This window comes from Ornithorhynchus anatinus, chromosome 14 (genome assembly GCF_004115215.2).
Source record: "Ornithorhynchus anatinus isolate Pmale09 chromosome 14, mOrnAna1.pri.v4, whole genome shotgun sequence".
Classification (NCBI taxonomy): domain Eukaryota; kingdom Metazoa; phylum Chordata; class Mammalia; order Monotremata; family Ornithorhynchidae; genus Ornithorhynchus; species Ornithorhynchus anatinus.
Genome location: NC_041741.1, coordinates 51,955,249 through 51,969,427, shown reverse-complemented (window position 1 = coordinate 51,969,427; position 14,179 = coordinate 51,955,249). Strand labels below are relative to the sequence as shown.

The 14,179-nt window shown below is 54.9% G+C and overlaps 1 protein-coding gene across 1 annotated transcript; it reads left to right on the top strand.

Annotated features, from left to right (window-relative positions):
- Nucleotides 1-1,438: 1,438 nt before the first annotated feature.
- Nucleotides 1,439-14,144, top strand: PARVG (parvin gamma). The gene is made up of 12 exons (XM_029078534.2): nucleotides 1,439-1,608; nucleotides 2,780-2,844; nucleotides 3,649-3,751; nucleotides 4,425-4,565; nucleotides 6,185-6,300; nucleotides 6,517-6,572; nucleotides 8,546-8,568; nucleotides 9,522-9,583; nucleotides 9,664-9,732; nucleotides 12,194-12,295; nucleotides 13,329-13,401; nucleotides 13,979-14,144. Exons 1-12 carry the CDS (start codon nucleotides 1,542-1,544, stop codon nucleotides 14,086-14,088), a joined length of 987 nt encoding a protein of 328 aa, XP_028934367.1. The 5' UTR covers nucleotides 1,439-1,541; the 3' UTR covers nucleotides 14,089-14,144.
- The last annotated feature ends 35 nt before the right edge of the window (nucleotides 14,145-14,179 follow it).

The window sequence follows — 14,179 nt, the reverse complement described above, 5'->3', positions numbered from 1 at the left end:
TTTGTCTACAGACACTGTACTGGCAGCCTGTTCTGCACGGTGCTCTACTAAGCACTTACTGTGTGCAGAATGCTGAACTGGACTCCTACTGTGTGAAGATGCTGGACTGGATGGCTCTTGTGAAGAGCACTGTATAGAAGTGGAAGCTGAGGCCCAAAGAGGTGGATTGACTTTCCTGAGGTCCCCCGGCCGGCCTAGGGCAGAGTTGGGTCTCAAAGCCAGGTCTCTGGACAGTTGGCCGCCCTGGGCTGGGCTGGGCTGGGCGGGGATGCCTGTTTCCATCCCCAGAACCTCCCCTGGTGATGCTCAGCCTGTGCTTGAACACAGAAGGTGGAGGGGCCACAGGAAGTGGGAGGGGAACTGAGCCGTTGTCGTTGCCGCCACAAGCCTGTGGCTGCAGGTCCCGGGGCTGGCGCCGGCTGGAAGGAGGCAGCCCCGGAGCGGCCCTCTTCCGGTCTGTGCTGCCCGCTGCGTCCTGCCGGCAGGGTGGCCGACTGCTTTCCTCGGGCAGGTGAGTGCCCAGCTTGGGAGCGGGCAACTTGGTTGTTACAGGGTCAGGACGAGAGCAAGGCCAACCCAGCATGGCTGTTCCCCAAATCCTTCTGCCCCCACCACACACAGACATATCAGGGCCTGGGGCCCCCACGGGAGCCAGAGACCAGCAGGCCTAGACAAATAGGGAAGCACATCTCCCCCAGAGCAGGGTGAGCATGGGCTGAGCACAGGGGATCCATTCCCACAGGAAGCCGGACAACCGAGAGCACTGGCAGGTCCACAGGACCTGGATCCAAGGACAAGTGTCGGCATTGGGTCACTGGGAGAGTCGGAGATGGAGGTGGGGGGAGTCAAGGGTGATGGATGGTCTTTGCTGGGTCACTGGGGGAGAGCCAGGGGTATTGGATGGCCCAGGCCGAGTCACTGGAGGCAAGTCTGATCTCACACTGCGGAACTTCCTGTAAACAAGTTTTGTTCCTAGGTCTGAGGGAACTTGGGCTTACCGCCTTGCCTGAAACAGTGCTAGGCTGTGCTGGGGGCCTCCTGAGTGGAGAGCGCTATACCAGATGCCTACTGGCTGCAGAGTGCTGTGCTGGGCACCTACTTTGTAGAGCACTGTACTAGGGGCCTACTGTGTGCAAAGCGCTGTGTTGGGTGCCTACTGTTTAGAGCACTTTACTGGGGCACCTATCGTGTGCAGAGCGTTGTACCAGGTGCCTATTCTATGTAGAGCACTGTACTGGATGCCTTTTGTGTACAGAGCACTCTACGAGGTGCCTACTATGTGCAGAGAGCTGTACTGGGAGCTCACGTCCTCTGTAAAATGGTGCTAACCCCAAGGGAGTGATGTGAGGACAAGGTGGTGTCAAGGGTGGGAAAAGCCAAGTTTATGGGTCCCAGGGGCCACTCGCTCTGACTGCCGTTCTCATTGCTTGGAAGCTTTTTCCGCGTCGAGTGGATGTGCTAGGGGCTTTCCGGGCATCGATCCCTGGCGAGTGCTTCCCAGTCTCGATTCCCAGGACTGATTCCCGGCCCCAGTTCCTGGCATGGACATCAACCCTCTGTACGCGGGCAGCCAGCCCATTGCCCCCGCCGAGGGGGAGCTTAGCCAAGGTAGGAGTCTTCTGGGCCAGGGGCATCGGGTTGGGGGAGGGGGTCTGGCTGGGACCGGTGGGGGCAGGGAACAGCTGGGCTGGACCCACAGTCTGGGGCAAAGGGGCCGAGCCTTAGGCTGAGGGTGGGGGTCAGTGGACACAAGCCCAGGTGGTTTGGGCCAGCGAGTGTTTTCCTAAAGTCCACGATGCTGGACATGGGCCCAGCATGTGCTCTGTGCCAAGCACCGCACTAAGCACTGGAGAAGACATAAGATATCCTATTAGACATGGCCCCGGTTCCACACGAGGCTCACTGTCTTTTTGGGAGGGGGAGTCCAGATCTTATCCACATTTTACAGAGGAGGGGAACTGAATAATAATAATTATGGTACTTGTTAAGCACTTACTATATGCCAAGCACTTTTCTAAGCACTGGGGTAGATACAGGCTAATCAGATTGGAGACAGTCCCTGTCCCACATGGGGCTCACACTCTTATTCCCATTTTACAGATGAGGTAACTGAGGCATGGAGCAGTAAAGTGACTTGCCTAAGGTCACACAGCAGACATGTGATGGAGAGGGCTCAGACAGCAGTCACCATCTGGGCCGGCTGGGGGTGGGGTGGTTCTCGGGAAGGCTGAAGGGGAAGTTACAAATGGTGAAAGTTACAGAGGGAACCACCGACACATCCCACGGTCAAAGCTCATCACAGGCCAGAAAGCCTGCGAGGCCTGGACTAAGGCCTGAACCCAGTCCAGAGTGGGTTCGGACGCTGCCCTTCTGCACTGCACACCTTTCCTGCCAATGGCCCCCGCCCCTGCCCTGCCCCGGCTGGAAGACAGAGTGGCAGCTCATTCATTCATTCAATTGTATTTATTGAGCACTTAGTTTGTGCAGAGCACTGTACCAAGCGCTTGGGAGAGTGCAATATAACAACAGACACATTCCCTGCCCACAATGAACTCGGAGTCTAGAGGGGGAGACAGACATTAATGTACATAAATAAATTGCAGATATATGCATATGTGCTGTGGGATTTGGGGGGGAGGATGAATGAAGGAGCAAGTCAGGGTGACACAGAAGGGAGTGGGAGAAGAGAAGAGGAGAGCTGAGTCTAAGCTCACCCGAGGGTGGCTGGACAGGCTGGTGGGTGGGTGGGGGGATGGACGAAGCTCTGCTCTGTTGGCAGGAGAAAAGAGGAAATATCTTCAGCCCAACTCTCAGAAGGACCCCAAACTGGAGGAACTCCAGAAAGTAATGGCTTTTCCCTTTGCCAGACCCCCCTATGATGCCCCGACCCCCACTGACCCCTGTTGACCTTCCCTGACCCTGATGACCTCCCTGACCCCCTAACGCCCTCTGACCCCAAACCCCACTCATCTCCACTGACTTCCACTCAACTCTGCTAATTACTGTTGACCTTCCCGGCCCCTGCTCATCCCCACTGATCTCCTTGACTCCCCAAACCCTGCCGATCTCCGTTGACCTCCTCTAACCTGTTAACCCTCACTGATGCCTGCTGACCTCCTCCAGCCCCTGCTGAACCCCACTGACTCCCCCAACCTCTGCTGATCCCCTTGACCCCCTGGTCTCTTCCAATCTCCGCTGATCCCCCCCGCCTCCTGCTGACCCTCCAAGATCTCCACTGACCTCCCCTAGTCCCTGCTGACCCCTGCTGATCCCCTCGACCTCCCTAACCCATACTGATCTTCACACACCTCCCCTGGCTTCTGTTGACCCCCTCCCTCTGATGCCCACTGCTCTTCTTTGATCTGCCCCAGTCCTTGCTAATTCCCTGATTCCTGCTGATCTCTGCTGATCTTCCCCAACTCCTACTGGTAACCCTGACTTCCGCTGACCTCCGTTGACCTCCCCCAACCCCGCTGACTCCTCCCACTAGGGGATCTTGGACCAGCTGCTCTCCAGTCTTTTGTGGGCTCCCTGTCCCAGAACGTGGAGGGGAGGAGGAATGGAAGGGGGCGGGTAGAGGGGGTGTGCAGGGGAGGGCAGCACCCCTGGGCCGGACATTTGAACCAGCCCCGCTCCGTGTCCACGCAGGTCTTGGTGGACTGGATCAACACGGCCCTGCGCCCTGAGCATATTGTTGTCCGCAGCCTGGAGGAGGACCTGTTCGACGGGCTTGTGCTGCACCATCTCCTGCGTAAGACCCTGGCCCCTGTTCTTCTCTTCCCTTCTCCCTTCCCTTCTTCTTCCCTTCCCTTCCCTTCTCCCTTCCCTTCCCTTCTCCCTTCCCTTCCCTCCCCTCCCTTCCCCTTCTCTCCCCTTCCCCTTCTTCCCCTTCTCCTTCCCCTTCTCTTCTCATCTCTTCTCTTTTTAGGGGAGACCCTGCTCCCCTAGAAGCCGGCCAGAAAGAAGCTACCTTGGACCCCGGGAACCAGGTCCCCAGCTCCTATGCAGGCCGGCCAGGAAGTGGTTACCCTGGCCACTGGGCCCCAGACTCAGGGGCCCCCGCATCTTGCAGGCCGATCGGGAAGCGGTTACCCCGGCACCCACACTTGCCGCGGGTCCCCTGTAGGGTGTCCACGGAGAAGCACAGCCTGGGGCAGAGAGCTTGGAAGTCTGGAGGCCCGAGTTCTTGTCTCAGCTCTGTCCTTGGCCCGCAGTGTGACCTTGGACAAGTCACTTAGTCTCTCTGGGCCTCACAGTGCAACCCTGGGGAGGGATTCAATCTGATTTTCCCGGGGCTGGCAGAGTTCTACGGGGTCATGACTCCTGCTCCCTTTTCTCCAGCCACTCACCCACCGCCCCCAGAAACGTGATTTTGGGTCACGCCCGGGGGGCGGCTGTGGCCACTTCTCTCCTCTCTCCCCCAGAGCGACTGGGAGGGATTAAGTTGGAAGTGGAGGAGATCGCGTTGACGGCGGACAACCAGAGGCGGAAACTGGCCACGGTCCTGGATGCCGTGAGCCGGTTCCTGCCAGAGGTGGAGAAGGCCAGCAAGTGGAGTGTGGAAGGTGCCAGGGGCTCGGGGGCGCGGTCAGCGGGGGGCGTCCAGCCAACAGTGGGCGTTCAGCAAGTAGTGCAGGGTCCTTGAAACCAGCAGGGGAGGGCGCACAGCCAGTAAGGGGCGCGTAGCCAGCAGGGGGCGCACACACCAGCAGGGGCTTCACTTTCATTCATTCATTCATTCATTCAATAGTATTTATTGAGCGCTTACTATGTGCAGAACACTGTACTAAGCGCTTGGCATGTACAATTCGGCAACAGATAGAGACAATCCGTGGAAGGACCCCGGGCTTGGGAATCCGGGGACGTGAGTTCTAATTCCGACTCCGCCATCGTGGCTCAGTGGAAAGAACCGGCTCCGCCGCTTGCCAGCTGTGTGACTTTGGGTAAAGTCACTTCACTTCTCTGTGCCTCAGTTACCTCATCTGTAAAATGGGGATTAAAACTGTGAGCCCTAGGTGGGGCAACCCGATTACCTTGTATTTCCCCCCAGCGCTTAGAACAGTGCTTTGCACATAGTAAGCGTTTAACAAATATCATCATCATTTGTCTGCACTGTGACCTTGAGTAAGCCACTTAACTTCTCTGCGCCTCATGAAGTTACCTCATCTTTAAAATGGGGATTAAGACTGTGAGCCCCACGTAAGACAAACTGATTACCTTGTATCTACCCTAGCGCTTAGAATAGTGCTTGGCACATAGTAAGCGCTTAACGGATACTATAATTATTATTATTATTCACATCCAGGAGGGAGGTGCACAGCCAACCAGGGGGCGTACAACCAGCCAAGGGGACGCATATCCAGCAAGGGGCGCACCGAGCTGTTCCCCAGCCGGGACTCCTGCCCACGTTCACATTAGCCAAAGCCACAGAGGTCCCCGGGCCAATCCTCCCTGAACTTTGCCGGACGAGGAATCAGAGGCAGAGACGCCCCTCTGTTTCAGAGGGAGGAGCCCAGAGTTGAGAAAATAGAGGGAGATGGGGTCTCAGGGAGAGAGAAGCAGAAAAGAAGCGAGGAGACGAGAGTCGGTTAATGGATTAACCCAAGGCAACAAAACTGATCAGTTAGTGGACCTGGAGCTACTCCCGGTCCCCTTTCACAGATGCCCTCCTTCCAGCATCAGTTCATGCGGTGTGCAGGGTGTTCTACTCAGCATCTGCTGTGGACAGAATTGTTCTGGACGCCTGCCGTGTGCAGAGAGCTATGTCGAAGGCCTGGGAGAGTACAACAGGTGTAAGGGACCCAGCTCTTGCCCTCGAGGGTCTCCAGGTCCAGTGGAGCAAGGAGAGAGACGATCCCGGGGGTTTGCCGACCTTTCTGCTGGGGATCAGGGCGCGGAAGACAAATCCATAAACCCCTAAACTGGCTTAAAGTCGAGACAGGAGTAGGTGCTCAGATGAGCAAACTTGCTTACGCTCTGTTAGAGGGGAGACATTCGGGGAAGACGTCTTGGAGGAGGTGCAGTGCTCAGTGACAATGGAGTTGGGGAGTGTTGAGTCTGGGTGGGGGTCAGGGGACAGGAGCTCCTTAATGGAGAGTCTCAGGCTGGGAGATGGCCCTCCCCCACCGTGATCTGCCCCTGCCACAATCCGCCCCTGAAGCCTCCATCCAACTGTCCCCATTAGACATCTTCGGCAAGGACCTCCTAGCCACACTGCACCTCTTGGTGGCCCTGGCCTGCCACTTCTGCCCGCAACTGGCCCTCCCGTCCGGAGTCCAAGTGGAGGTTGTTCTTGTCGAGGTAACCGTGCCCCTCCTCCCCTTCGACCTCCGGGGGTCCTCCTCCCCTTCCCATCTCCCTTCTCCCCCGGGGCCCCGAGTCCCTCCCCCCACCCATCCCCATCCTCCGGGATCCCGAATCCACCCCTCCCGCCCCCCGCCCGCTCGGGGCACCGTCAGTATGTCCGGCCGACCCCAGCCCCTCCCGTCTCTCTTCCATCTCTCCGGTGGGCGGCAGAGAACACGGAGCGGGCTGAAGTCGGAGAAGGTGGTGGAGCAGATCACGGCCTGCAGGTGCGGCGCGGAGGCGGAGGCGGGGGGAGAGTGCTCAGCTGGCAGGACAAACCAGTCACCCCAGCCTTCGCGCGTGGGGTGCCGGGGGGAGCAGGAGCAGGCTGGGGGGGAGCGGGAGGGTGAGGGGCTTGGAGGCACACAGGGTGGAGGTAAGCGAAGGATCGTGGGGTCGGAAGATGTAGCACTTAGCACAGTGCTCTGCACCCAGTAAGCTCTCAGTAAAGACTATTTGTATTAATGATTGTCTCCCTCTCTAGACTGTAAGCTCGTTGTGGGCAGGGAATGTGTTTATTGTTAAACTGTACTCTCCCAAGCACTTAGTACAGTGCTCATTGTACATTAAGTGCTCAGTAAATACAAGTGACTGAATAACGACTGACTGACTGGCTCCTCCATCTCTTTTATCTCACCTCCAACATCTCCCCCACATTCTGCCTCTGTCCTGGAACTCCCTCCCCCTTCATATCCGACAGACAGTTACTCCCCCCACCTTCAAAGCCTTATTGAAAGCCCATCTCTTCCAAGAGGCCTTCCCCAACTAAGTCCTCATTTCCTGCTCTCCCACTCCCTTCTGCAGTCAACTCTATACTTGGATCTATTTCCCTTAAGCACTTTGTTTTTCATCCCACCCCCAAAGCACTTATGTGCATATCCATTATTTATTTTTAATATCTGTCTCCCCCACTAGACTGTCATCTCCTTGTGTCTACCAACTGTGTTATATCATACTCTCTCAAGCTCTTAGTATAGCACTCGGCACACAATAAGTGCTTACTAAACACCATTAACTGATTAATTGATGTGATGACTGGACTTTTCCCAGGTCCTTTTTTTTAATGGTATTCATTAAACGCTTACTATGCATCGAGCACTGTTCTACGTGTTTGGGTAGATATAAATTTATCAAGTCGGACACAATTCCTGCCCCACATGGGGCTCACAGCCTAAGTATGAGGAAGTAGGATTGAATTGCCATTTTACAGTTGAGGAAACTGAGGCCCTTGCCATCCTTTGTCCTCTCGTAAAATCCCAAGCTTGGCAGGTGCTCCGAGCTCTGCAAACCCTCTGGATTTTCACCTGGGGTCCTGCTCTTGGCTGGGAGCCCCCATGTAGGACAGAGACTGTGTCCCATCTAATTAACCTGTACCTACCCTAGTTCTTAGAACAGCGTTTGACACATAGTAAACACTTAACAAATTCCATAAAACAAACAAAGCATGAGAACACACAGACAGGAGCCCTGCCCATTGCCTGGATCTCCATCTAGGAGGGAGGTAGAGGGAGGATCTTAGCCCCATTGTACAGAGAAGGAAACCGAGGCCCCAGAAATTGATTTGGCCCAGGTTGCCCAGCGGACGGGGGCACAGCTGGGGGCGGGGTCAGGATTAGAATCCAGTACCTGGAGTCCCCTCCAAGGCATACCTCGCAGGATTGTGCCCCCTACCCCCGCCGTGTCCCTGGCAGCTAGTGAAGAGGCTTGGAGTCCAGCTGGCCCTTGGACGGGGCAAGCCCTCTGGGTGGTCAGTTCCACTGATGAGAAGCAGCATGGCCGAGTGGAAAGAGAACGGACTGGGAGTCGGAGGTCCTGAGTTCTAATCCTAGCTCTGCCAATTGCTTTCTGTGTGACCTTGGACAAGTCACTTTGCTTCTCTGTGCCTTAGTTCTCCTGTTTTCCCTCCTTCTTAGACTGTGAACCCCAGGTGGGACAGGGACTGTGTCCAACCTGATTAACTTGTTTATATCCCAGCTCTTAGAACAGTGTTTGACACATAGTAACTGCTTAACAGTTATCTTAAAACAAACAAAACAATGGGCACCTTCCACGGTAGCGTGAGGTGGATGGCTGGGGCCCCCTACTTGTCCAGATGATCTGGCCTGGGCCACTGCTGCCAGAGCTTCTCGGTAGGAAGGGTCTTGCTATCTGGGCCTTCCACTTCCACTTTTGCCTTTTTCTTTCCACTTATGTCTTTCAGAGCGGATGCGGGGAAGGCGTCGAGTAAGTTCCTGTTCTTAGATGGGAGCATTTCCCCATGGACCTGGTCGCCCATGTCCTGTGATGGGAGAGGGCCAGCCAATCTGCCCCATGTTCCATCCATCCATCATCCATAGCAGTGCTGAACCGGCTCCTCGGAGAATGGGCGAGGGCTTGCCAGACGGGGCGAGACTTTCCCGTCACAGCCGGGGGGAGGGGTTTCCAGGCCCAGAGGCAGGGGGCTGGATTGAAAGAATGAATGAGCCCTGACGACCCCCGCCCCAGCAATATGCAGCAGGGTCTCTCCTGGGGCTGCCTCCTGCAACAATAACGATTATAATATTTATGGTACTTGTTAAGCACTTTCTATGTGCCAAGCACTGTTCTGAGTGCTAGGGTAGATACAAGCTGTTCAGGTTGGACACAGTCCCTGTCTTACATGGGGCTCACATTCTTAATCCCCATTTTACAGATAAGGGAACTGAGGCCCAAAGAAACAGAGTGACTTACTCACGGTCAAACAGCAGACATGTGGCAGAGCCAGGGTTAAAACCCATGTCCTTCTGACTCCCAGGCCTGGGCTCTATCCACTAAACCATGAGCAATCATTCAATCGATCTGTCCGTCGGTGTTGGTCGCGGGTCGCCGACTGTGTGCAGAGCATCAGATTGAGCCCTTGGGAGAGGACCAGAAGTAGGGAGGTCAGAGGTCATGGCCCTTAGAGGAGCTCCTTCTCTTAATGACCTGAGGGGGCTGGTCCAGTTCTGATGGAGAGCAGAACTGCCAGGTCGCCCCCCTCTGCCCCACTGTCCACCCCTGTTCATGCTGCCTTCCGAGCAGGGGACGGTTGTGGGGGTTGATCTGGGCTGCTGCAGGTACAATTGATTTTGTGGAGAGGGCCTCATGCTGGGCAACAGGAGGGGAGCAGGACCGGTAGACTCCCGAGGGCAGCCAACTTAGGGTCCTTGCCTTCGCAGGCATTACCGACTTGGAAGCGATGCTCAAACGGGCCCCTGACGAAGTGCACAATGTCAGAGAGGTAGGGGACGCAATCCTGGGAATTCAGCGGGAGGAGAAAATGGGGATTTGAGGCTCACGGCTCCTGTCTTGTCCCCGCAGGCGATCGTTCAGTTCATCAACCAAAAAATGCAGAACCTGGGGCTGTCGGTCAGCGATCTGGAAACCCAGGTAGGCGTGTCCAGCAGGTCAAGGGGTCAGGATCTCCTGGCCTGGCTTGGCCTGGCCTGGCCCGCTCTGGTTCCGGAGAGCTGGTCCCTCCGGGCTGACACCAATTGCTTCCTCCCCTCATGATCTTCACTCCCATCACAACCCGGGCTTCATTTTGGAAGAAACCAGAGGGCAGTAGCAATTGGAGAGATTTTATGGGTAGAGAAGTAGCATGGCCTAGTGGAAAAAGCACAGGCCTGGTCAGAGGACCAGTGTACTATTCCCAGCTCTGCCAAATGCTTGCTGCATGACTTTGGGCAAGTTATTTAACTTCTCTCTGCCTTGGTCTTCTGTTCTCCCTCCTACTTAGACTGTGAGTCCCATGCGGGACAAGGACAGTGACCAATCTAATTCACTTGTATCTACCCCAGCAGTTAGAAAAGTGTTTGACATGTAGTAAGCAATTAACGAATACCAGAGAGAGAGAGAGAGAGAGAGAAGCATAGCTTCTTGGGTCATAGTGTCTGGCTAGCATTTCCTCCACACCTCCGCCAAATCCCTTGGCCATTAGCCAAGGTAGCCCAAGATAACAAGGGTCTGGGATTTGTTTTAGTGATGCCAGAAGATTACGGAGAAGCAGCAGGCATGTGTTTGAATCAGTGCAGTTCCATCTGATTGAGCCTAGCCAGTTTTAGAGCTTGAGTCTAATCGTTCATTTGTATTTTGAGCGTCAGGCACGAAGGGGGAGTTTTAATCATGTACCTGACCAGCAATAAAAAATGGAAGGAAAATTCCGTAATCCTTTGCCTCCTGTATTTGCTGCCTATGACTCTAGCTTTCATCCCTTTCCCCGCCACTTTCTCTTTCTCTCCACCTGCCTCTCTCCCTCTCTCCTTTCCGCCCCCTAAAAGGTCACATCAACGATGCAGTTGGTGGGTTTTCCCATCTGATAATAGATCCAAAGACTTTCTGAATACTCTCGTATGTGGGCTGCCATTTGCAAGAAACATAAGAGAGGAAGCCTTTCATCTGCCCATCTGCTTTTCTCTTTCTGTCTACACATTGTCACCACCATCTCCATCAGTAGATCCCTGCCTTCAAGTATCTTCTGGTCTACTGTGTGCAGAGCACTGAGGTGAGTGCTTGGGAGGGGACAATAGAATTAGGACACACGATTGTTGCTCTCCAGGAGCTTGCAGTCTACTGTGTGCAGAGCACTGTACTGAGCACTTGGGAGAGGACAATAGAGTTAGTGGATAAGATCCTTGCTCTCCAGGAGATTCCAGCCTTCTGTGTGCAGAGCAGTGGACTGAGTCCTGAGAGAGTCCAATAAAGTAGACATGATCCCTGCCCTTCAGGAGTTTCCACTTTATGTGTGAAGAGCACTAAACTGAGCACTTGGGAGAGGACACTAGAGATAGCAGATACAGTCTCTGCCTTTGAGGAGATTACAGTCTACTGTGTGCAGAGCACTGTAACTGAGCACTTGGAAGAGGACAATAGAGTTAGTAGAGAGAGCCTTCTCTCTCCCTTTCCCTTGCCAACCCATTAATCATCCTCCCTTGAACTGGTAGCCAATTGTATTTATTGAGCATTTACTGTATGCAGAGCCCTGTACTAAGCTCTTCAGTGAGTAATAATAATAATGAAAATGATTAGGGCATTTATTAAGGGCTTACTATGTGCCAAGCACTATTCTAAGCACTGGGGTAGATACAAGGTAATCAGGTTGGACACAGTCCATGTCTCACATTGGGCTCACAGTCTCAATCTCCATTTTACAGATGAGGTAATTGAGCTGCAGAGAAGCAAAGTGATTTGCCCAACAAGGTCATACAGCAGACAAGTGGCGGAGCTGGAATTAGAACCCAGGTTCTCTGACTCTCGGACCTGTGCTCTATCCAGTAGGCCATGCTGTTTAATGGTGACAGTATTCCAGACACATTCCTTTCCCTCTGCGAGTCTAGAGCTGGTAGTGTTGCTTAGTGGTTTCTGACAGAGTTATTGCAACATTGCTGGAGACCGGATTATAGAGCTATCAAACAAAAGAGATCTCTAAATAGGCCAGACTAATGGGTTGAGAATTTCCCTTGAAAATCCAATCTCCCGTTCGGTGGGGCTGAAGCGGGTGGAAGGATGATTTGCAGGCAGTTGGCGGGGCGGGGCTGCGGCAGGAGTCTCTTGGCCTTGGCCAGAAGAACTGGAATGAGTTCCCAAGATGGACAGACGGGCGGGTGGACGGACGGACGGGGTTATCGATGTGATGTCCCCGGCCGCTTTCAGGAGGAAAATCCTTTTATAACTGATGCTCGCCTCTGCTTCCCCAGAAGCCTCGTGCCTTTTTTTGAATGGTGTGGAGAGTCTTGAGTCTGTGTCTTTCCCTGCCCAAATGAAGGCAGAGTCCACCGTTCCCCCAAAACCCATCCCCGCCCCGCCCCGTCCCCTGCTCCTGTCATGGCTCTCTCAGCCGGTCATTTTGCAGTTTGCAGATGGTGTTATCCTGCTCTTGTTGATCGGACAACTGGAAGGCTTTTTTCTGAACCTGAAGGACTTTTTCCTCAAGCCCAGAAACTCCGAAGAAATGGTAGGCTCATCTGAACTCTGCAGTAAAGGGAGAAGGGATCAACCAGCCGTCAGCCAGTCAATAGTGGGATTCTCTGACCCCCTCCTGGGTCCCGTGACCCAGCACAGACCAAGAGAGAAGCAGCACGGCCTAGTGGATAGCGCACGGGCCTGGGCATCAGAAGGACCTGGCTTCTAATCCCAGCTCCTTCACATGTCTGAGTCACTTCACTTTATTTTGGGCGAGTCACTTCATTTCTCTGTGCCTCAGTTCCCTCCTCTGTCAAATGAGGTTGAAAACTGGGAGCCCCATGTGGGACAGGGACTGTGTCCAACCTGATTAGCCTGTAGCTACCCCAGCGTTTAGGACAGTGCTTGACACGGAGTAAGCGCTTAACAAATACCATCATCATCATCATTATTATTATTATTATTAGACCCTGAGTCACCGAGATACGGGGTGGCCATCCTTCTCATTCATTCATTCATTCGATTGTATTTATTGAGCGCTTACTTTGTGCAGAGCACTGTACTAAGCTCTTGGAAAGTATAATTCAGCAACAGATGATGATAACGGTAGCACTTATGAAGCACAGACTCCATCCCTAACTCTGTGCCAGTCCCGGAGAAGCCCTGTGTTTGCAGGGTGCTAGAATGGGTGCTCGGGGGTCTGTGGTCCCAGGGCCCGGCCCCAGCAGGAGGTTCAGCAGTGGACACTGGGGGCTGGGACATCCTCCAGAAGCCTCCCAGGGGTTTCCTTGGGGGAGGAAGGAGATAGGAAAGTACCCCTTCATCCTATGTTCAGCTCGGCCGGGCTGGTGTCATAAACTGGAGCTTGTACCGGGCTGACAGCGATGCCCTGACCTCACTGCTCCTCTCCAGAGTGGTGCATCTGGGTCTTCACGGGTCACTCCGGGGGTTCGGGTGGGGAAGTCAGTGAATTTATGGCTCCTGTGGGGGTGCAGAGGGGAGTCAGTGTCCTCACAGGCCCTTCTGGGGTGCAGGGTGGGGTGTGGCGGGTCAGTGGTGGTCCTGACGGGTCCCTGTGCCGGCAGATGCATAATGTGACCCTGGCCCTGGAGCTGATGAAGGAGCTGGGCCTACTGGACTTCCCGATCCAGCCCACAGGTCAGTCGGCGTTTAGGCCGGAACCAGATCGTGGCTCAGTGGAAAGAGCATGGGCTTTGGAGTCAGGGCTCATGAGTTCGAATCCCAGCTCTGCCACTTGTCGGCTGTGTGACTGTGGGCAAGTCACTTAACTTCTCTGTGCCGCAGTTCCCTCATCTGTAAAATGGGGATTAAGACTGTGAGCCCCACGTGGGACAACCTGATTCCCCTATGTCTACCCCAGCGCTTAGAACAGTGCTCGGCACATAGTAAGCGCTTAACAAATACCAACATTATTATTATGTCAACTGGGGGATGATGGTCACCCGTCAGCAGGGGCCCAGGTCCCTGGGCTCTGCTCGGATTCCTTTGGGTGATTTCGTTGGGGGTCAAGCCCCGTCTATACCCCCCCACAAAACCCTTCCCAGCCTGGCTGTCCTCTAGGGCCTTGCTCGCATCCTGGGATAGCAGGAGGTCTCGGGGAGGGGCCCTCTGTGGAGAGGGGGAGGCTGGAGGGTTCCTGATGGGGGCGGCAGACTGGGGGACCCCCTGGGGCGGGGAGTCAGGGGATTGATGGCAACTCCCCGCGTGTCTGCAGGCGTGGTGAGCGGGGACACGAATACCACATTGCGTGTGCTGTACTGCCTCTTCGCCAAGCACCGGCTCAGCCTGGGCAAGGATGGCAGGCCCAGCCGGACAGGGAGCTAGGGCCTCCCAGGAACGGCTCCACTTTCAGGATCTGGGGGCGCCTTCCGGGGCGGGAGTTGGGGGGGGGCGGGTAAAGCGGGAGTGCGGGGGG

Bases quoted from the DNA above. Each gene is read 5' to 3' on its own strand.
- PARVG (XM_029078534.2), top strand. From the start codon at position 1,542: ATGGACATCAACCCTCTGTACGCGGGCAGCCAGCCCATTGCCCCCGCC. The intron at 6,573-8,545 runs GTGCGGCGCGGA...TATGTCTTTCAG, and splicing joins GAGCAGATCACGGCCTGCAG to AGCGGATGCGGGGAAGGCGT. The intron at 13,402-13,978 runs GTCAGTCGGCGT...GCGTGTCTGCAG, and splicing joins CTTCCCGATCCAGCCCACAG to GCGTGGTGAGCGGGGACACG.